Source organism: Pezoporus flaviventris, unplaced genomic scaffold (genome assembly GCF_033815535.1).
Source record: "Pezoporus flaviventris isolate CSIRO_AGI_PZ_B2104156 unplaced genomic scaffold, CSIRO_AGI_Pfla_v1 ptg000005l, whole genome shotgun sequence".
Lineage (NCBI taxonomy): Eukaryota > Metazoa > Chordata > Aves > Psittaciformes > Psittacidae > Pezoporus > Pezoporus flaviventris.
Window position 1 is genome coordinate 17546193 of NW_026892553.1, and position 22951 is coordinate 17569143.

At 37.0% G+C, this 22951-nt stretch overlaps 1 protein-coding gene across 2 annotated transcripts in view; it reads left to right on the top strand.

Moving 5' to 3' along the window:
* Positions 1–22951, top strand: part of DIAPH2 (diaphanous related formin 2) — a 234663-nt gene that overhangs the window by 61858 nt on the left and 149854 nt on the right. For both annotated transcript variants that reach the window (XM_061446159.1, XM_061446160.1), the window contains exons 19-21: positions 14992–15093; positions 16570–16664; positions 22707–22808. In XM_061446159.1, the coding sequence (XP_061302143.1) occupies positions 14992–15093; positions 16570–16664; positions 22707–22808 (299 nt within the window). The remainder of the gene's footprint in view (positions 1–14991; positions 15094–16569; positions 16665–22706; positions 22809–22951) is intronic.

The following is a 22951-nucleotide window of genomic DNA, read 5'->3' on the forward strand; positions in this document are numbered from 1 at the left end:
AATATTTGTGTGCATGTAAATGATGCAGTCTTATTTGTTAACATCATGCAGGAGATGTTCACATTATGTTTGCATGTGGAATACCCATAGACAGTCTTCTGTGAGGCCCTTTTGCTGCTATTCCTTGAGCCATTGAATGTTCACAATAGTTTCTGTCTTTTAATCTTTATCATACTTTTAAACTTCAATTGTACAGGGTACCTTCATGCGAGAAGGAAATGTACGTTACTACCAAATCACCCAGTCAGGAATGGCATTTTAAAGCCCTTCATGTCTTTTCTGTTCTAAGTTTGATATAAAGCAGGCTGATTTTTGATCTTCTGAAGAAAATAGTGTGTAATTTTTTTCCTCTCTGAAACCACCTGTTCTTAAAGGACAGTATGTTATTTTACAGGGTTCTTAAAAAAAACCCACATTTCTACAGTGACTTAAACTCTTTCTATTCATACCACTGGCAGATATTGAGGAAAGGTAGGCTAGTTGCCATGACTTCTATTTCTTCTCCTTGCCCCTCTAGTTAACGGGTATGTCTTTCTGATCTGAATCTTACTGTTTTTAACCCGTTCTGTGACCAGGTAGTCTGCTGAAGCAGAGTTCTCATGGAAATAATTAAGTTTCCATGCATTAAATGCAGTTATGAAGTTCTTATTCTTCCACTGAAGTGACGTAATGTTTCATGTCTGATTCTACCTCTGCAGTGTTTCTCTGTGAATATTGCACAGCTTACATTCACTGTTAGTCTTGACTGACAGATATGAAATATGCATCATTCTTCATCAGCCTGCCCTTTATGCTTGACGCAGTGGAACATGTTTAGTGGCGAAAAGAAGGTTTTGTCTCATCTTTTCAGTTATTTCTTAGTTAAGAGATAACCAGCAGCTGAAGAATGAGGTCAGCGCATCATTAAACTTGAAGGAAAACTATTTGCATTCATTTACATTTGGTGTTTATAAAGAAAAGGAAAAGGGATTAGTACTTAAAAAAATGGATCTGAACTTGATATGCAGAGAAGCCCAGATCAAATGCATCAGAGAACTTGAACTTTTACAAGCTTTAAATGGGTTCTGTTTGGCCAAGTTCCTGTAACACAGCAGTACTTGCAGGTATGAGAGAGCAAGCTTCAGTGTAATACAGGAGTCTCTGGAATTAAGCACAGGCATATTGGACTAGTTCAGCTATATGCATTATTTCATGGAAATAAAAAGAAATGGGGAAAAAACCCAAACTCATAATGCACTTGTTTCTGGATTGCAGACTGCAGGTGGCTCCCTTGGTCTTCTGATTAATCCAGGACATGGATGTTTTGTTTCCTTTTGCTCTTCATTCTCTCCTTTTCAGAAGTATATGAGTCCAAGCCAAACGCAGATGCTGCTTCACAGTGTAGGGTCCACAAATGTTTTGTGTTTTACAGGAATTTCATTTAGTTGGATTGCATGCTTAGGTCATCAGTCTGTATAGCTCAGTTTCACATAAAGTAAAGCAGGCTGCTTTGTTTTCACCTTTCAATATATTTGAAACTGTTGTTCTTATTCAACAGCAGAATCAAGTCAAATGCCATAAAGGAGAAGTCGTTAGTGTGCCATCTTTCATCCTTCTCAACTGGATTTATGTCATAGGTGGACTGTCAAACTCGGGTGGAAAAAGTTTTGCATTGTTTAAATAAACTGATGCCTTAGATTATTGCCACATAGCTTAGATTTATGTGTGTGTGTCTATATTTGTATTTTTATATTATTTATATGCTCTTTTTAATTCTTAAATTATCTAAGAGTTACTTAAACAATTATCATAATAAATACATAAGAATATATTTCTTGGTAAGGAAAAATATATTTTTATATAATTACCAGTGCAATTAAAGTTTTTTTAACCAGAAGTGTCAGGACATTTTGTACAGGATTGCTTAAATGTCCTGGGTTCTTAAACCATGATATTAAAGTATCAAGAGGAAAAAAGGAGGCTAAAAGGTGTATGTGTTCTATGTAGTCAGTTTTGCATCAGATACTAATGCAACAACAGCAGAAGTAGACTCCTTAATAGTTAATACTTCATTTGTAAGCTTGCAATAGTGACACAGAGAAGGATGTTAGGAATGATGCATGGGGTTTTCCTACAGCTGGGCTATTGTTCAGGAGAGCCACAGATGAGGCCTCCCAAGAATTATTTGTATGTAGGTTCCCATGTAAGTCTTCTAATGTGAGGAAGCCACTGGCCAAATGATAGCTGTTCTATAGCACCTATTCCTGCTGAAGGAAATGGGTGTCTTAGTTCAAGAGCATTGGTACCCATTTCATTCATCATAGTACAAAAAGACTAAAATGAGAATAGAGTTTTAAGACTGTGCTTTTAAAAGGTTTGTGGTACATTCATAAGGGGAAAAAATTAATGAGGGACAGGTCAGACAGATGCAGTTTTGCTAGGTCTCATATCTGTTATGCTGGAGCTTGCTTTCTTTATGTGTGCAGTAGTTAAAGTTAGCATTCTTTAGAGCATTGTTGTATCAGAGGGGTTTGGATTAAATAGTTTGGATACAATCTTGGTTAGAATTACTTAAAGAATTAATGATTGCAGCTTCAGAAAACCAAATGCAAGTAGTCTATACGAATTAAATTATATTCAGATTGCGACAGATGGGAAATAGTTTGAGGTCTGGGATATTTGAAAGTTGCTAGCTTTATTCATTGATTGCTTTGAAGTATATCATAATGTATTCCACACAATCCTATAGAAATCAAGTTCATTTTCAGAGTCAGCATTGTATGTATTCTGAATTCAGGTCAAATGCCCTGTTGTGGAGGTGATTCCTTCAGTTCTAGTGTAATTAGCACTGGTTAACCCTTTTGAAGTTTCAGTAGGGTAAGTTAGCCTTCCCACTGGAGACTTGAGGAGTGAGGGTTCAAAATAGGAAACCCTGCTAGGTACTTTGTGACTCTGTTGCTTCTGTAGAGAGACATGGAGTATCTGCCTTTTTTTAGTGCTAGGCATGCAACTGAGATTGTAGAGGAAGCCACGTGTGTATATGCTTTTGCCAAGGCCGTTGTTGGGTTAAGAAATCTGTGGAACTGGAGGTGTTTCTGAAGAGTATGAATAAAGAAGCCCCTGATACTCAGCTTTACTACATGTTTTAACTACTAATTTTGTCAAAAAACTTGGGTAGTAGAGTTTACGGAAGGTTGTTTCCGTTTCCTCTGAAGTAGGACAGTTTTGCAATCATAGCTTTTCCCACTTAAGTACGATGGTTTTGTTGCTCAGGTAATGTTAGGTGTGTGTTGATATTCCTTCAGTAAACTTTGGGAACTACTGATAATTCCAAAAATGTAATAAATGAATGAACCTCTTAATTTCATTCATAAAATGCTGATTTTGGAAATTCTAAGATTTTCAGAAAGTTTGGTTGGTGGTGAGCTCGTAGATAAATGTTTTGTGTTAAAGGCTTGGAACAAGACATTGGAGTGAGAGCAGCTAAGTATTGTCTTAAAAGGTCTCTTGTAGATGTTTTCAACAGTGTTGTGACTGAGCTGTCTTAATTATAATGCCTTACATTTTAGGTGGTAGCTTGCAGAATTCACACGTGTGTATTTGTGTCGTGGTTTAAACCCAGTCAGGTAATTCGTTCGCTCACTTCCCCCCCTTTCTTGCCCTCCCCCTGCTCTCGGAGGGACGGAGAGGAGAAGCAAAAGAATGCAACTCCCACGGGTTGAGATAAGAACAGTTTAGTAACTAAGGTATAACACAAATCACTACTGCTACCACCAATGATAATAATGATAAAGGAAATAACAAGGGAACAGAATACAACACCTCACCACCCGCTGACCAATAACTTGCCCCCCAAGCCTGACCAAGCTCCGACCGATACCTCCTCCAACCCTGCAGTCTCCCAGCCCTTCCGGCTCACTCCCAGTTACATCCTGGGCATGACGTGCTGTGGTATGGAAAAACTCTTTGGTCAGTTTGGGTCAGGTGTCCTGTCTCTGCTTCCTCCTGGCTTCCCCTCCTCCCTGGCAGAGCATGAGGCTCACAAAGTCCTTGGCCAAACCAAAACATCCTTGTTATCAGCTCTGTTCCCGAGCCGAAAGTCAAAACACTGCACTGCACCAGCTACCAAGGAGGAGAAACATGACTGCTACTGCTGAACCCAGGACAATTTGTTAGACCCTAGTTCTCAGCATTGAAACACTTTTAGAGGAAAGATGGCAGAGTCAGTTTTACTCTGGAGAAATATCAGGGGGAGGTAGACTCTCAAAGGCATGCAGTGTTTTTTACGTACATATTTGATGTCTCAGAGGTTCCCATTAGAAAACAATAAGGAACACTGCTTGTCATGCACAGACAAATGGGTTACCCACATACATCTATTCAACAAGTTTGGAATTCCAGCCTCTTGTATGATAACTCTTTTTGTAGTTAGTACATTCTGTACCTTGTTGTTTTTTTTTTAACTTTTGTTTGCAGCAGATTTATAAAATACAGCAGCAGAAGAAAGGCAGTTTTGTATTCTGAACTGTCTATTTGGGTCTCGGTGATGCAGTGCTCAAATAAGCCATAGCACATTTAACGAGGACTTCAGGACAGAGACACATGTACTAGGCGCACCAGGGAAAGGCATTGTATACAAAGACTAATTAGCATGAAATATGAATGCATTCATGAAGTAGTCTTGATCTATAATGCTTTTATGGGGAGTATTTTTCCATTAATTCAATGAAAAAGAAATTCAGAAGTAGAACTGAAAAAAAAGAATGAGTTGAACTGAACAAAGGTGCGGGTTTTATTTGTGTTTAAACAAAAATCTGTATTCCTGGAATAAAGCACATGCTGTATGAATAGGTAAAAAGATTAGGTTGAAAAGAATGCTTTCACTAATGTCAAATGAGAAAGAAATAACCCTCAGAAGAGACTCTTCTTCAAGTATTTTAAGTAATTTTTTACAAGGGAATCCAAGTAAGATAGTAGAAAGAGCTATTAAATCTGAAGCTAGTTACTCAGAGCATGATTAAATAGCCCATTCCATGGATTTTACAGTAATTTTTTGTTAAATGAGCTGTTAAGATTATCTGTTGTGGAAATTTTCCTAAAGGGTGTCTTATCTTTCATGTGTAAGGATTTGTCTCTATATGTACATAAAATACACTGATAATGAGTTGGAGGTCAATCTCTTGTCACTTCTAGGTCAGTGTTCTATAATTCTATGCAGGATGGTTTTAAAACAATGTCTCTTTCTTTCTGATCTATTATTGCTAGCTGTGTTTTTTGGAAGCTTTCTTAATATTGGTAAAGGAAGCTCCAAATCTAGTCCCTGCTGGAAAGCTGAGCATTGAAAGGTAGGTTCACCTGCAGTAAAGCCATGGAGTTGGCTGTGATTTTGTGACCCAGGTGAAGGTCAGAGGGAAGAAAAAGTTTGGAGGAAAGGATGGAAAACAGATCAACCACGTAGCAGGAAAGTTTGTGCTCACAATTAAGTACACTATCCACCTATATTTTAATATCGTGAAAGCTTCCAGCAGTGTTGCAGGAATAACAGTGTACCTGTTTAAATAAATAATACCCTACTGAGCACACAAATGGAGTTACAAGCAAAATTTATGCTCTTACTTGTAAAGTAATTCTTTTAAGTCTGTATTAAAGAGATGTTCCCTCCATCTTTCAGCAGAATCATAGCTAGCACATACCACATGACTTCCTAAATGTACTTTCTCTCAAATTTCCATGACATGCATTGTGGTTTTTTTTCTGTAAAACTGCAAATGGAGAAAATGTGGTCTGAGGAAACGGGTGTCTGTGCTGGTTCATATTGTGCTGACCTGCAGTGATGATGTAATTACAAAAAGTGCTCCCTTCTCCATGCCTCTCGGTTTCATGTGCAAAACTGTTATTTCTTCCTTGGTTACAGACAAGGTACGCTTTCGAGATTGCAGCTTTCATATGATTGATAGTTATTCCAGCTGTAATGTTAGTAGGAGATGCTTTGAACAGAATATCTGCCATTGCACAAAGTTCTGCCATCTATACACAAAGGAAGGATAGATCTGTTACCTAAATGAGTGAAGGTTCTTTAGAGAAAGATATATTAAAAAGCTGTCTCAAGGATTAAGAGTTAACCGTCATGCTGTTAGGTTTATGAATTCCTAGAGATACTGAAAATACTAGGTACATAGGCATTAACACAGATAAAAAGCTGGTAATTTTGTTGAGTTATTGCATTACTTGTTAATGATCTCTTAAGGATGTAAAGTTGAAATTACAGTGTTGCGTATTGTGCAAGTGTTGTGTGTCTTGTTCGGCTGCAAAAAACTGAAAATTCTTTACATCATCTTTCTAAGAGAAACATCATTTGTTTTTCCATTCTGTAAGTAGGAACATAATTATTTAAGAATAATATTACAGAATAATTTCTTAGCTTCAAGAGACAGCTGAATAAGAAATTTATGGCTTAAATGCTTTCTGAAAGCATGGCGTCCACATGGTAAAGTGGCTGATTTTCATTGTGGAATTACCCCTAAATAGCATATTCTGAAGGATAGTATGACTGGAATAAGTTTTGAGGCTTTCAGTTTGATGTTCTTTTGTTCCTGCGTTTAAGACATTTGGATTATTAGCAGTGGGAAGCTGCCACCTTAATGAATCATTTTAGGCCAATTTTGCTTATGTTGGTAATATAAAGGTCAGCAAAACATAGGTTACATCTGCTAAATTTAGAATATACTGTGGATTATGTATGCATATACACTTAAAATGTGCTGAGTTCGATACTGAAACCTGATTATGCTGGTGAAGGTGAGACTGGTAGCTTGTGTTTCTGGGCTATTTTTACTCCGTTACAACGCAAGTGGCTTAATTTAGTACCTTGGTAGGTCCCATGAGGCTAATCCTGTAGTGTGGAAGTAATTTATCTTTCACCTCATGAAGACAGATAATCATTGTACATGTATTCGGGAAGCACCTGGGTGTTTTCAACACACTTTGAGGTACATGGGTTCTTAAGAAAGCTTTTTAAAGGTAAATCTATTAGAAGGTATCGGTAACATACACAGCCATACCTGGTTGTCTTCAGCTGGTGAGCATGGTATTTTCTCTTCAGCAGGTGACAGAGCAGATGCTTAGGTAAATATGTTTGTTAACTAAAATACATTAAATGTCTGTCTCTCTCTGTACATAGAATAAACTAAATAGTGATGCTTCCTATATTCCAACAGGTTATTTTCTAAGTCAGAGGTCAAATTTTATGCATAGTAAAGTCTTTATTGTGTTTTGTTTTCAGTGAACTTAGGCTCTTGTAGCATTCATAACCTGTGGCATTGATATTTGTATTTCAAACCAGTGTTTACTTTTCCAGTGATTCAATCCTGCTACTTGCAGGACCACATCTTCCTGGTTTGTTGCCTCCTTTTTCTGCCATTGCAAGTCCCATTAATAACTAATTTATATTTGCTTTCTCTGTGTTTTCAAAGAGCACAGAGGGGAAGACTAAAATTGCACAGAACACAAACCACACAGTAATACCTCACTGAATGGTGGCCGTTATCCAATAAGTATGAGCAGATCTACTACAGTTGCTGGGGGGGGGGGGGGGTGTGACATTATGGTTTGCTTATCCCAAATGGATACAGAATCGTCATGTTTTTAGAGAGTTACATCAGTATGCCAGAAACGTTTCACTGTCACAGTGTATTGAACCTATTGGGATGACCTTCATTAGAACGATCATTAGTCAGAATGATTGCGATGTGGAAAGACGCAATACATTTTCCCTGTGACATGTGGTGTGGCAGCTCCTGTTCCAAATGAGTTACTACGCGCTAATGTGTCTGGTTAAAACCAGAGGTAATTTTGATCCAAGGTTGTGATAGACTCTATTCTTGACTGACATGTAGCAAAAATATTTGTGCCCACATCTGGTGAGGTTGAAAGGTATGCTTGTGACAGATTAGAGGCAACAAATGAGAGTCGTTTGGTACTGTCCACCACAAGGCCACAATATCAAACATTTGTTAATGGAAAAATAATTTCTTGAAGTTTTCTAAGTAAGCATAGAAGTTGCTACTTGTAGTTACCAACTCTCAAAGCTGTGGTTACCAGTCTGTTTTACAGGGTACTGCTTACTGCTCATGGAAATTGATGGAATCTATTAAGACAGATAATTTGCCAATTCTTTTTACTAATCTCCTTTTCCCCTGTGAAGTTATGCTCTGGGCATGATGCTTATGAAAGCATCCCTTTGAGTTCAATATATAACAATAACTACCAATAAATTCTTTAAATTAGCTGGAGAATATAATTGTTTTTGCTAAACATTAAATCAGATTTCTCAAGTATGAGGTCAATAGAAATGTAAAACTGTATTTCACTGTGTAGGTCACAGTGTATAACCAGGAGGTGCCACATTAAACATAAGAGACTACAATATGTCTTAAAGCTGCTAAACAAATTGAGGGTTTGGGAATTTAGATATGTGCAAGTGAAGCAATTTTTCAAGCATGTTTGTTTAAAACCTTGATGGTGGAGAAGTACTTCAAAAAGGGAGAGAGTACAGGAATGTGCATTTGAGATGTGTGTTTTACTTAGTGTTTAAATATTTAGTCAGGAGCTTTAGATATCAAATATCGCAGTGAAAGAGGAAAAGAAATCAATTTAACACCAATATCTACTTAGCTTGACTGTATAAAGGAATTTTTGGGTCTTGCGATCTTTTTTTTTTAAGCTTCATTATTTCAAAATTCTTCTGGACATTTGATTCATGTTGCCTTTAGTGGCAAAGATGTGCCGTTTACAAGCCTTATCAAGAGGAAGAGGAGCTGAAGTATTCATTTAAAAGACTTATTTACTAGACTTGTCATACTAATAACAGAAAATGAGTTTATCAGAAAATAAAGTATTATATTGGTTTTTTGACATTTTGTTTAACTTGGAGGTTTGGAGTTTTTTTGTCTGAGTCTTGGTACTTTTGCTTTTGAAAGTTGCCTGGATAACAGGCATGTGAGTGCCTGGAAAAGAATTCTAGCTATTTTATCTCACTGCTCTGTTGTGATGACGGCTTGGCATCAGGGGAAAAATAACTGGGAAATTAGAAATATTATTATAGGCAGCATTTTATTATTATAGGCAAATGTCTTCTCTGACACACGTAACTTCACATATTGCATCTAAAATGTGTTGACTGGTCTCTTCAGTCATTAGTCAAGCTCTAATACATGGGCAGGAAGGATACGTAATGTCTTGGTGCTGAGCGTAACTTGCCAAGGTTAAGCATCTCTTTGGAACAAAACTTAGCGTGCCCATGTTGAGTATCACAAATTGAAGTAGTGGCAAAGGCAGAAATGGGGTGGACAACCTTGAGGCTTTCTTCCATATAAATATTCATGGAGGGAATGTCAGAGAAAAGTTCATGGAAAAGGTAACTAGCTTTTATTCCAGCTTCTTACAGCACATTGTACAACACAGCTAAGTAGGCCCGTTGAGGATATTTCCAGTTTAATCACTGTGCGCTTGCTGCTGTTTGATTTCTGATGTTCAGAAGGAGTACTTGCATATATTTCTGTGACATTTGTATGCCATGAATTGTTAATGTTTTCTTACTGTCTTTCAGCAAAAGCAACTTCTTTTGCATTGGTCTTTAGCAGGGTAAATAGAAAGGGGCAAAATCACTTGCCTGGTTTGTTTGTGGGTTTTTTGGTTGCTTTCTATTTACTTATTTTTTCAAGTAGGCTATTTGTGGCTCAGACATCTACTTGATTTCAGGCTGTTGGTGGAAAACTGAAAGAACTGCAATCTGGAGTGCCTAATTAAGTACACTTTAACCGTACAACTTCACTGCACAAGTTCCTGTTGCCGCTTTTTAAACTGCACTTGAAAATTAGACGAGTTACAACTATTTTGGGGCAATTTTGAAAGAACAAGAAATATTTCATGTAGTCATTAATTGTGGTGGTCAACTGTAATAACCATCAATTGTATTATGGAAAAAGATAATAGGATTATAGATCCCCTGCTATTTTCGGACAAAACTAATTTGTAAAACAAAGTTAGGGCTTTTTATTTCTTCCACAGAGCATCATCTGTTATGTTGATGTCACTTCCTTCGGCTTGATTACATTAATTAGGCAAAAAGCATGCAAGAGGTTCCATGGTTTTTCCCCTGTCAGTGCTATTTTTTTATCTCGAGGACTCAAACTAAGATCCACTTCCAGCTCAATCACTTGCTTCGGAACAGAATCCTCTCTTTTCTTTTTCAGTGCAGTGCCAGGTATTTAGCTCTTCTGCCTGCAGAAAGGACAGAATGACAGCAGGAGTGCTTAATTGGTTTTACTGCAGGAGTTGATAACCGAGTGATTTTAGGTGAACAGAAAAGTGGCTCAGGTGGCATTGGGAATAAATATGAGATCCCACAGCTTTTTTCCTCCTATACTAGCCATAGGTCTTGTTTCAGGTAAAGAGAATAATAAAGCAATTAATTTCCTTTGTATATTTACTTTTGTTGCCAAATACTTGTAGATGCGATTTGTAAGCCACTAGCTAGGTGGAAATAAGATGAAATTACTCATTTTTTTTTCCTAGCACAATATGAGGTATGTATTCCTTGTGAGTACAGACTTGATAGAAATTGGAGATTAAGGCTCAAGTTCGGGTAGGCTGAAGTTCACCTCAGTCTCTGCTTTCTCCACATTGTAATTCTGTGTACTCTGTTTTATCTCCTTTAATTTTCATCTTCATCATATTCATGACTGGCACCTTCTACTACTAATTCTTCATTAAAATTATTCACTGCTTATTTAAAAAAGAAAGGAATTTAATATGAAGTGGACTTTTTAGCTCAGAGTAAAATACGTTAACAACTCCAATGGAATAAAATTGTATGCATCTCTAAAATGTGGCAAGATAACTTATAATGCCATTCAGTAGCTAAATTAATGACCAGGTATAGAATGGTAATTTTCAATGCTTCCTTTTTTTGCTGCAAAAGTACTGGTGGTAGAAATCTTTTCTTAATTATGTCTCTGAAGTATTTCAACATGTTTGTGCACGTTCTTTGCCATGATTACCATTAGTCTTGTTTAATGTATCTTAAACTTACATAACATTTTGTTCAGTGCTGCCAGTTTTAATTTGGACCCTAAATGGGTTTCAAGCAGAGCACTTTCTATGGGATTAAATTAGTTCCCAGCTGAAGGTATCACTGAAGGTGCACACTTGAGCTGCACATGCGTTGCATAATGGAAGATGAACAGAAAACAATTTCTTGCAACATGTTGCATCAGCTTTTTTCCTCCAACACTGATAAACAAATATGTTGTTACTAACAAAATAGAACTCGAAACTAAGTTTAAAATAGGAAAAGGGAAAAAGTAGGTTATGTGTTGCTGGTGTTTAGATCTGCATTTTCTGGTTCTCGAAGAGACATCTGTGTGTGCTAAAACTACTTTTCCCCCTTCTGCTTTAGAATATTGGCTCTCTTTCCCTTTCCCTTTCATGTCTGCTTGAGGTAAATGGTAAAGAAAAGTAACTCCAGCCAAAACAACATTCTATGTGTTTAGCGGGTGTGAGGTAATTATGCATTAGTGGGTATTTTGTCACTTCAGTGACAGCTGATTGTTTGCGGTTTTAAGCGCTTGCTTCTTTCTTCTTCCCAACTGAACGGGGAAATAGTTTTAAACAATCAAGAGTATACTTTTCTTCATTTCTTCAGAACAAAAGTCCCCCTCCCACGGGTCTGCCTATTTGTGTGTATATGTCTGTGTATATATGTATTTCAGATAAGTCCACGTTTCAATCTACATGCAGTTCTGTGAAACGGGATTAGCTTTCAGGAAGAAAAACAGGGATGTAGGGTAGAGGATTTAAAAATGCTTTGCATCAGCACAACAGACATGCATTAGCATTGTCTGTCACAGACAGCGATTGAGGTGAGCTGAAATACAGGAGACAACCTGATGGGACCTTTCGAGTCTGAACTTTGTTGGTACACATGCTTCTTTCACATGATGAGAAAATACTTGGCTTTCTGTTACTCAGAATTTGTAAAGGCGGTATTCGTCGCTCTGGCAAAGAGTGGCTTGCTGCAGTACCTGGACAGGCTTAACCACTGTGGGAGGGTTCTGCCGTTGTTCCAGGGCTGTTAATGCAGTGGAGGGCTGAGACAAACTTGGTTAGTGAGTATGTTCTGGGAAGTGAAACAGGTGAAACATGTTTTTAGAAGGTTGACTTTGGATCAAGACACATTTAAGATGGGAAAAAGGTCATTGCGTTCTGAAAGAAAAGGCTAATAATAATAAAAATCACAGCACTAAACTCCAATTAATACAGATCCTTTAGCTTCCAGGTTGATAATTTCTCTCTGTGTGTGTCTTGCTTTTTTTGAGCTACTCGATGTTGACTGCTGTGAAATCCTTTCTTCATCTCTCTCTCTGTGGTTCTGTAACAGTAAACCAAAAAGCATGTGTCAGTTTTAAATAGGCCCTTGTGAAGGGAGAACCTGAAAAGGGTTGGGATGTTGGTCAGCAATAGCATGTTATTACTAACATGTGTCAAGTGTTTTTTTTGTTTGGTTTTTAAAATTCTATAAGCCATGGTCCTGTCACAGTTGAGTCACTGCTGGAATGGACTCTTGTGATCAGATGAAGAAGATGGAAGAGCATCACTTTCGATAGCATCACTCTGTAATGTGTAATGTTATCTCCAGCATGGGTCAAACTGTGTTGCAGAAATACTACTAATGTAATGTCTCTTGCCTCTGAGTCTTAGTTTGGGAAGATGTTAACGGCGTTATGTTGGGGCTCTGCAGTCACATAAGCATCTGATTCTAGTATTTCTCCATGGCTTTTGTGAATTGGCTAACTTAAAGTCTCTGAAGTCTCATGCTTGAAAAGATGAAAGCCTTTGGAAAAAAAACATCTTCTCTGGTCTTTTCCAAATGGAAAAGTTTTAATCTAATTGAGGCGTTAAATATTTATGAAATGTAGGATTTATCAATGATGGTTAAGCAGGTAAGAGTAGCCAAAGTTTGTTACAAAACCTTTGACTGTTTGGTCTTTTGCTTTCCAAATGTGGTTACTAGTTTCACAGCCACTAGAGGAGTGCAATTGGGAAGCTGGTGAGGAGGGACAATAATGAAAACCGGTGGTTTGCCCTGTACTTGCAGAGTTACCATCCTGAATCCTGACTCAGCCCATCCTGTGTTTATCTCTTTGTATAAAATACTTTGCTTAAAAACTGATTCCCCCCCCCCACCACCTTCAGTTTAAAACCAGCCAAACCTCTTTTCGTCTCTTGATGCTGCAGTGGCTGAGTAGCTTAATGCATAATTTGAGTTAGGCTCTTGTCTGTCTTTAAAGACCCAATCACATACGGAAATCCAGAGAGTTTAATTGTTAAACGGAACATGTTTGGAATGGGTCACTCATCTTGAATCATTTCTCTCACCAGTCACAAACCTAGGCTCTTCACTGACTTCTGTTCATATACCAGAACTCATAATGTTTATTGCCTTCTCATGGGACAACTAATTTTTAACTCTGGGGTGTTTTCTCATTTGTTTTGTTGAGCACCTGGTTTTATTTCCTTGTTTAATAGAGAACAATTAGTGATAAGGGTGTGATTACTTCATGGAGTGTCACTTCAGGATTTTAAACAGTAGTTCATGGTGGTTAAAAGGTCAGCACTGGTGGGACTATAGAGTATTACCTGGTTATTAACAAGTTGATGTGTAGCTCTCCTTTTACAAGGAAGCTGGTCATATGTACCTATGCTTGGAGAATAATGGCAGGCTAAGGGGAGAACAAGTGTTGCATTGTTGTTGGGCCGTCTCTTCTGCTCAGCTTTTTCAGTTTAAGGCTTTTTAGAGATAGCTGGGGATGAGGGAATGATCTTGTCCTATCTTAATTAATGCCGGCATAAAAATGCCCCAGGTAAACTAATTATTCAAGTGATATAAGCCCAGTAGAATTATTTTATGCCACTTGTTTTCCTAGTGGTGATGTGTAAAGGAGAAAAATAACTGCTTTCTTTGTTCTGTTTTTTTTTTAATAGAGAAATTGAAACTGCAGTTTTGGTGTTATTCTTCACACTAAATATTAATATCTCTTCTTAGGAGATACTTGTAATGAAACCCATCCTGATGAAACCAGTACAGCAAAAACCAAATCTCAGAAGAGAAAGGCATATTTAAAACTTGCTCTTAACTTGACTTTGAAGTTTTTCAGTTACTTTTGAATGACTTGAAATATTCATTAAGTTTCACGTTAAGCATAAGGATTCTATTCCTTCAGTGCCAAATATGTGATGATATTTAAAAGGAAATAAATCCTTCTTAATGTATTTACTTAATTAATACTTAAGAAAATTCAGTGAAAATTAAATATGTTAAATTATGCAAAAAAATCAGCATATTTTAAATCTCTCAATACCACATTATATTTAATTTTAAGCACTGAATGTAAGGCTAGCAATCCTTGCTAATTAAAAATAATTTAAATTGTATGATATTTTCTCATTTGGTTTTCCTTTTTACCAGTGACAACATAAATAAATAGTAAAAGCCTACCTTTGTGTAGTGTGATAAATCTCGAATGATTCATATATTGGTTGTGGATGAAGAATTGCAAATGGTATTAGAGTTATTTCTGTTTCAACAGAGGGCACTCACGTGCTTTGAGGTAACACCAAGTCGCTGTCGTTTTCACAGTGCTTAGAATAAACTGGAGCTGCAGAAAACAAATTCAGTGGGTTAAAATATATGAATGTAATTTGGTAGCGCTTGGGGAAAATTGGTCATTGTCATATTAACATTTTCATTTCATGTTCCTACTAATTTTGTCTCTGTGCTTTGTTTCTGTGGATATTTTACAGTACGTTGAGGCAGTGCATTCATTTTGCCTTGAACTGATGCTAATAGATGCGTTATTATGGCTTTCTAGCTGAGTTGCTATTAGTCTGTTAAGATTGAACAGCTGTAATAATGAATCAGAATTTAATAAATACATTTTATTTTTTTTTCAGCTAAAAAGCCAGTAGAAGAATCAGAAGAAAAGAAAACAGTTCAGTCAAAGAAAAAGATTAAAGAATTAAGGATTTTGGATTCAAAAAGCGCACAAAATTTATGTAAGTGATGTGAAATGCATTAGGTGACTATCTGGCATGTACACAGACAGGTTCTAAATGGTCTTTTTAATTTACATGTACAATATGCCTTTTCTAAACACTGGCTCATGAACATGAGGCTTTGGCTCACATGTTTCACATGCATAGGATTTCAGTTCACTATATAACAATTCACTATGTAACTTCCAGTTCACTATATAGCTATATAATAGTGTATTTACATCTACATCAGTTTTCTGTGTTATGTTAATGTTAATGAACTATATGGTTTTGTAACAAAATATCAATTCTTTCATTAATTGCTTTAGACTGGAAGTATAACTAAAGGATTATCATTGGTTCAGAGAAGGCTAGATGTTTATAGGGTTTGTGGGCTGGGGTTGAGAGGCCATTCCAAAGGGTTCTTTCTGGTTAAAGCAATGGAGATATGGAGCTTTATGAGGGTTGTATTTTTAAAGAGAAAAATATTCCAAAAGAGGTTAAGTTGGGTGCAGATACTGCTACCAGAAACAGTAAGGAAAACAGCCTTACCTCTTTGTTTTAATGTTCTGATTCTCTCTTTAATTATGGAGGGAAATCAATCATCAGGAGTAGTACATTCATTTATTTGAATTAAAAATACCATAAAATGTCACTAGTCCAACTATGCCCGTGGCAAATGAAGTGTGTAAAAACCAAATCTGTGCATTGTTTATCATCACATCCGTGAGCACGTTTTTTTAAGCAGAAAATTAACAATGACACAAGTGATATGAAACTTCAAGTTTTGAAAATGTGGATGCAGGGAAATCAGCCACAGTAGGTGGATTGAATATATACAGCATTTTATTGCAATGGTATGTATATGCATCTGTGTTAGGAATACTTCGTATTTATTGGATGTTGAGATGTTATAATATCCTGAGATGAAATTGCTTTGAGAACTCCATCTTTGAAGTGTATATACATTGCCTCTTGTATAAATTTAGTTATCCTAAAAAGTGGCAGTTAGGATAATTTCTTTATTCCTTTGCCCTGCTCTTCATTATTCTTTTGATTCTCTCTCTAGAATGTCATATAAATATCACTCAGCCAATTGTAAATGCAGTACAGCTATTCATACAGGGTTATGAAACAAAGAAATATTTGATAAGGTCTTCAAGTGGCTGAATAAGTCTGTTTAAGTAGTGATGCAGATGTTGCCATTCATGAAAATAGGACTTTATTGCTAGAGATAAGTAACACTCCAGGGAGCAAGGGAGGCTGATTGAACAGTTAAGTGTTGTCATAGTTTCATTTCTTAGGAATGAAATTCATTGGAAGTCGAACTGCAATAAATAGTCCCATCTAGCACTTGTTTTATACAGAAAACTTATTAATAGTGAATCCCTTTATTTGGATCAAGGTAGGAATTTTTGGTTTCTATAAGTTAAGTTTTCCTTCTTATATAAACTTTTCTGGCCTTTTTGATCCTAATGATTTATTATTGAATTTCAGCAATATTTTTGGGTTCTTTCCGTTTGCCTTATGAAGAAATAAAAAATATTATCTTGGAGGTTGATGAAGAGAAACTGAGTGAATCCTTGATTCAGGTATGTGAAAATTGCTCTGGTTTTGTTCATATTGTTCATAGCTTGTTCTCCATGTAAAATATTGTAAAAGCGTAAGTATTCAAGTGTAAGGTTAGTGTAGGTTGTGCTGGATATCAGCCACAAGTGCAGCAGTTGTGTTGACTGTGTTGTTTATTTCACTTCTACTTTTGAATAGGATCGTATGTAACAGTGGCTATATTTAAAAGACACCATTAACAAAGGTACTTTTGAATCTCTTGGTTTATGGAGCTTATATCTGTTAATTGTAGTTTATCAGTGTCAAAGACGAGCATTTTCCAGGTGTAGGCTGGTGGATGATGAAGTTTCAGCAGGCTTCTTGTGGGAACAACTCTGCTTGTCACTAGTGACAGATGAAACTATCTGAATGTTTTAAGATACTGCTATAGCCCAAAAAAAGTCTCTAAATCAAACCTGTGCTCAAGCTGGTTTAGTCTTATTTTGATCCCAAAATTTCTCAGCTGGAGAGAAGAAAGTATGGAATATAGCTTCTTTACATCCTTCTCTGACTTCCTCACAGTAGGAGGACAGCAATTGCATACATTGCCCCTCATGATCTCTGAGGAGTGACAGAGTGCACGATAAACATGTAAACCTACAAATGATATGCAGATGTAGCACACCAATGGTACTGATGTTAAACTGGTTTATTTTATTATCATGCAGATTCAGGTTCTAGCTAACATACTGGTCCTTAATTTATCCTGTCCTCCTTCTTTGTCGCCTGCACCCCTCTCGCATTCCCTTCAAGGCTTTCTAAATTCATTTCTTCCTCATTTTTTGGACCTGCAAAGTGGTTGTTCCAGGGACACTGGACTAAAGTTGCCACAGTTAAGAAGAGTATAGCTTCTTCAAATTTCAACATGAATGTTCAATAAAATTACTGTGTTGCCCAATGTGTGGTGTAAATGGAATTCTATTTATGAAATTAAATTTGCTTGTCCTTTGCCTGCAGTTTTTCTTGTGTCACTAAGGCCCTCCTCCAAGTCTGGAGTTTGTTTCTTTTGAGGCTGTAAAAGAAGAGCTGCTGTTGTCTCATATTTCAAACTACTGCACTCAACAGCAAGACATCCTGTTATATTTTGTTATTGTGTCATATTCTAAGATTTATAGTACCTAAACTAATGTGTTTAGAAATCCATATTATATTCTCATTGATATTTCATTTGGGAAACCCTTGATATATTTTTTTTGTTTGTTTGTTTTAATTGCTATGCTTTAATGCTTTTGGAAGTTCCCATTTGATGGGAAACAGTTTCCAGTTGACTTTATTTGATGTGTTTCACTATGGTGTCCTGCTTCAGGCCATGTCAGCATGAAATTGATTTGCATTTCTAATCTGCATTGCTAAAAATATCATCTGTTTGCACTGAGTACGTCTTCTTAGAAAAAGCTTCTGCCCGTGATAGGTAGTATTTGAAAATGAAAAGTCCTAAATTCATGTTTATTGATCAGGGAAATCAGAACATTTGATTGAGAAGCCTACAGGATGAGCAAAGTAAAAAACTCAGCAGGAAGAAAAAACCTACCTTGAATACCTCAAACACAGAAGAGTTCCATATTGGTATAGTTACTTCTGCAACAAATGTAGAGACATCTTGAGACCTAGATTAATAGCAATAGGATGTAATATGTTCTGCTGAAGTATGAGGTCTTGCATGCTAATTCTAAAATGCTGGAAGCTGATTTTGTAATGGTTGCTTATCAGCTGGAAATGATTGAGATGTAATAGTGAATCTGTGCTCAATGGGACAAGTATAGCTACCACTGGTGTAGCTGCATGTGGAGCAGCTAAGCCCTTACCTCACTTGCCCTGGCCTACTTCCCAGTGTGGAGGGGGTGCAGATTGCCCTCCCTGGCCTACTTGCAGAATGAGAAACAGCAAATACCTTGCAGCTGCCCAAGAACTGTTCAGTAGTAGCTAAAACATCAGTGTGTTATCAACATGGTTTTGGTCACAAGTCAAAACAGCACCGTATTGGCTGCTATGAAGAAAATCAACTTCATCCCAGCCAGAGCCCATACCATAAAAAAGGCAAATGTGATTGCAAGGTGTTTCAGGTCAAGTATTTCCTGTAGAGAGGATAATTATGCTTTTGAATAATGTACCTCAAAGACCTTATCTAAAGGACTCAGTTTGTTTCTCAAAATTAGTTTAAAATGGAGAAGCTGAATTACTGAAGTTGATTGAGGGATGGAGAAACAGTCTACAGAAAGACGCTAGGAAAGATTGACTTGATTAGATTAGCAATATAAATAGCTGAGAGAGGATAGGGCTACATTAGAACTAGATGGGGAAAAGAGTGATGTGCTGAAACACTGGGGAGAAAAAAGAAGTTGCCTAATTAAAAGGCTATGTTAACACCAGAATAGATGTATATGAATTCATCATGAATGCAACTATCTAGAAACTCAGCTGCCTATAATCTTCAAAAACCTGAGGCTTTGGAGGTTAGTTTGTTCCTGAAGGGAATGGTCTGGCAGAGTTGCTCCCAATAGTGGAGAGATTGAGTTGATAATCCAGAGAAGAGATTCCTTCGGTGTTCCTAAAGATGTTCTTACACATAAAGATGCATTAGGGTAAATGGGCTATATCATTTATTTCATTTTCAGTCTAATCTGGTTTGTTTTCATTCTAATCTCCCAACTGAGTTATTAACTAATTTGCCAGTTTAACAGTTTTCAGTACTACTGGTTGGAAAGATTTTACAAAGCAAGCCTTGCTTGCTTTCATGCTTAGCAAAACCTGTGCTTTATAGAAATGCTCATGGAGAAACTGCTTTGTTCCAAGTATCAAAGCAATGAGAACAAAACGGTCAGAGCGTAATTGAACAGATAGGAAGGTGCTTTTTCAGTTGTGCTTCTCAAGTCCTCATTTCTTGCTGCTTTTCAAACTGATTGTAGTACATACTGAAATTAATTGGATTAATCAGTTTGAGTACATAGAAGGCTGTATACGGTTGAAACGCCTCCTTGAAGAAAATATCCAGGAAGAAAGGATTCTCAATTCCTAGTTTGTCCTTGAGAAAGTGAGTTGTTATAAACATGCAGTTGTCAAACACCGTGTTTAGCAGAATTCAGGGTGTTTTGATAGTGAGTGATGGTTTCAGCCTCTTAATGTCAGCCTTAGATTTCTGCTTTCTATGTATATGTAAGCCTTTATTTACCCTATTTTGTTTTAAATTCACATCATCATGAATACACTATGAAACTGTTTCCTAAAGTACTGAGAAAGATTTGAGTATATGATCCCCGAATGATTTAGCTTCATTTTCAGTTATTCAATACAATTAATGAAAGTAAACATATTTAAACATATACATACATATATGCCCATGTGTATATATATGGAGCTGCACCGCTAATAGAGCCAAAGTCTCCTTAGAAGCTCAGGGTAAAATGAGTTCCTCTGTTAGCTGTAGGCCATTTAGGGTTATGGATGAGGAAAAAGTAATGATCAGGCATGCTACAGATTTTGGTTATGTAGCTATAAAAAAGAGAAGGCAGGTTTAGTACTAGGTAGTTGTATTTCTGCATTGATGGAAGAAATAATGTTTAATGTGTAATGAAATACACATTTCTGATAAATACTGTGAAATTTTAGGTTGCAGTATTTGCTAAATAGTTAGCCTAATGAAAAGAAGTATAAAAAAATACATTGCTTAATTCATGTCTCTAATCTTCAGCATTAAACAGTCAAACGGGCAAGAATTTCTTACAGATTCTTCTTTTAGAAGTAGAAGTAAGTGAGATGTGGGTTTGGGTTAATAGGAAAGGAAACATGCTTGGGTTTAAACATGAGGCTGCAGCTTAATAATAGTAGGACATTGAGGTGAATCTGTTCCTGTTTCTGTCAAGTATTTTGAGCTCTCCTTACTGAGACACTCAGTAGCTCCTTGGTGTAAGTGTAAAGATATTTCCCCAAGAGGGTTGTTTTGTATGAGGATGCTTGTCATCTTTGGTTTTCCTTATTAAGATGGGTGATGTTCGATGCTTTCAGCTTGGAGGATTAAGTTAGCTACCACTTGCAAATTTGACAAATCAGACTGATGCCTTTCTCGAACTTGTACCTTAATGCTTGTTTTATCAAGCCTGGCAGAGTGATCAGTAATCAAATTCTCCTAACGACTAAGAATATTGCAGGAGTGATGGCAAGATTTGTATGCTGTGAAAGTAAGACATCTGTACCTCTGACAGTACACATTTTCTCCAGTTAAGGTTTTTATATCTGGAAAAAAAATCATGCTTTTATAACACTGGCTGTTTTTGTGATTTTAAAAGGCACATAACTTTCTTTTTATACCAGAGTCTTTTTTGTGACATAAACCTAAACATGGCCTTGAACACTGCCAGGGATGGAGCATTCGCAACTTCCCTGGGCAGCCCGTTCCAGTGCCTCAGCACCCTTGCAGTAACGAACTTCTTCCTTATATCCAATCTAAACTTCCCCTGTTTAAGTTTTAACCCATTACCCTTTGCCCTATCACTACAGTCCCTAACAAAGAGTCCCTCCCCAATATCCTTATAGGCCCCCTTCAGATACTGGAAGGCTGCTCTGAGGTCTCCACGCAGCCTTCTCTTCTCCAGGCTGAACAGCCCCAACTTTCTCAGCTTGTCTTCATATGGGAGGTGCTGATCATCCTCGCGGCCTCCTCTGGACTTGTTCCAACAGTTCCATGTCCTTTTGATGTTGAGGACACCAGAACTGTACACAATGCTCCAGTGTTCTACTTTAATGAATGGTATTGCCAAAATTATCAAAAGAGTTAGATTTTTTTTTTATCCATAACACATTATTTTCACTAAAATATGTGTTGTAATTAAAATCCTATTAGATTGCAGTTCCATAGACACTTTATTGCAAGTAAACATCTAAACCTGACAGTGGTTCTGCCATTGCCTTTTACTTAGGCAGGTTTGAAGAGGGTGGCTTCCTACAGTAGGAGCTTCTTGTTGAAGAACATGGATTTATCCCTTTTCTCTTGAATACCTTGGGACTCTTGTGTTTGTGTAGAAGAAAAACTGATTTCCGCATGAAGGCATTTTTTTTTCTTAGTTATTTGGTACAGGTGTCATTGATCGCAATGTGGAACAGGGTGAACCTCATGTTGATTTTTCCACAGGTATTGATAACAGAAGTGTGCTACTTCTTTGGCCCCTCTATGCATATTAAGTGTTAATAAATTATTCAGCGTACAGAAACAGGTTGCCTCATTGAATGTGGTTGGGCTATTGCTCCCCATCCCAGATCTTCCTAAGGGCATAGTAGGAAGGCGGGAGGTGCTGCGTTCACCTAGACCTGGAGGTCTCTCTGGTTCTCTTCTATAGGTAAATGTTTTTAACTCAGACCCTTTGATTTCTTCAGTGGCTAATGCTTGCCCATTGCACGGTGTCCTCAACAATCTAAACTTCGACTGAGCATCTCTTAAAACAAAGTATTCTCCAGCCTTAATATAAATATTTAATGGATGTAGCGTATCTGTAGACATGGATAGGATTTCAAGCAAGTTGTGCTTTTTGCTGAGTTCCAGTATATTTGCTATCTAGATCTATCCAGTTTTGAGATGTTGCTGCTTTTTTTTTGTGTAAGGTGCTTTAAATGAAGTTTGGGCACAGCTATTTTGAATGTTTTAGGAGTTCTGGGTTTTTTTAGTTAGTTATGTTTTGCTTTACACAGACCAGCTATTTCTTGAGTAGCATTTAATGAGCAAGATGCAAGCATGGGAGTGGGGGGGGTGGAAGATGGAGTATAGTTCTTCAGGGTCTGACGGCATCAAGGAGTTTCATCTAACTTTCAGTACTGAGAAGGCATCCTTCAAATGAGATACTAACAGAGGTGCTGATGTCTATATTAAATAATTACTGGTTTGATTTGTTGTTTACATAGTGTTAAAGCTGCTTAAATAAAATAAGCTTACCATAATTTCCTCCTGCATTTCCGTGTTGTGATATTTTAAACGTGATATTTTAAGACCTCAGCTAGTTTAATATAACTAATTTGATATAATATCTTGTTTGTTTTAGAACCTAGTGAAGACTCTTCCTGAGCAGAAGGAACTCAATGCCTTAGCCGAATTAAAAGATGAATATAATGATCTTGCTGAACCAGAACAATTTGGAGTTGTGGTATGTATTAGTGTCATAATTAACTGGAGAGATCTATTTTGTCAGATAGATTAAAAAGAAAATTTTTAGGCTTAAGTTAGTTTGGTTGGTGTTTTTGCAAGTCCTGCAGTAGGAAGAAGTTACCATCCATTTATTGACCAGTA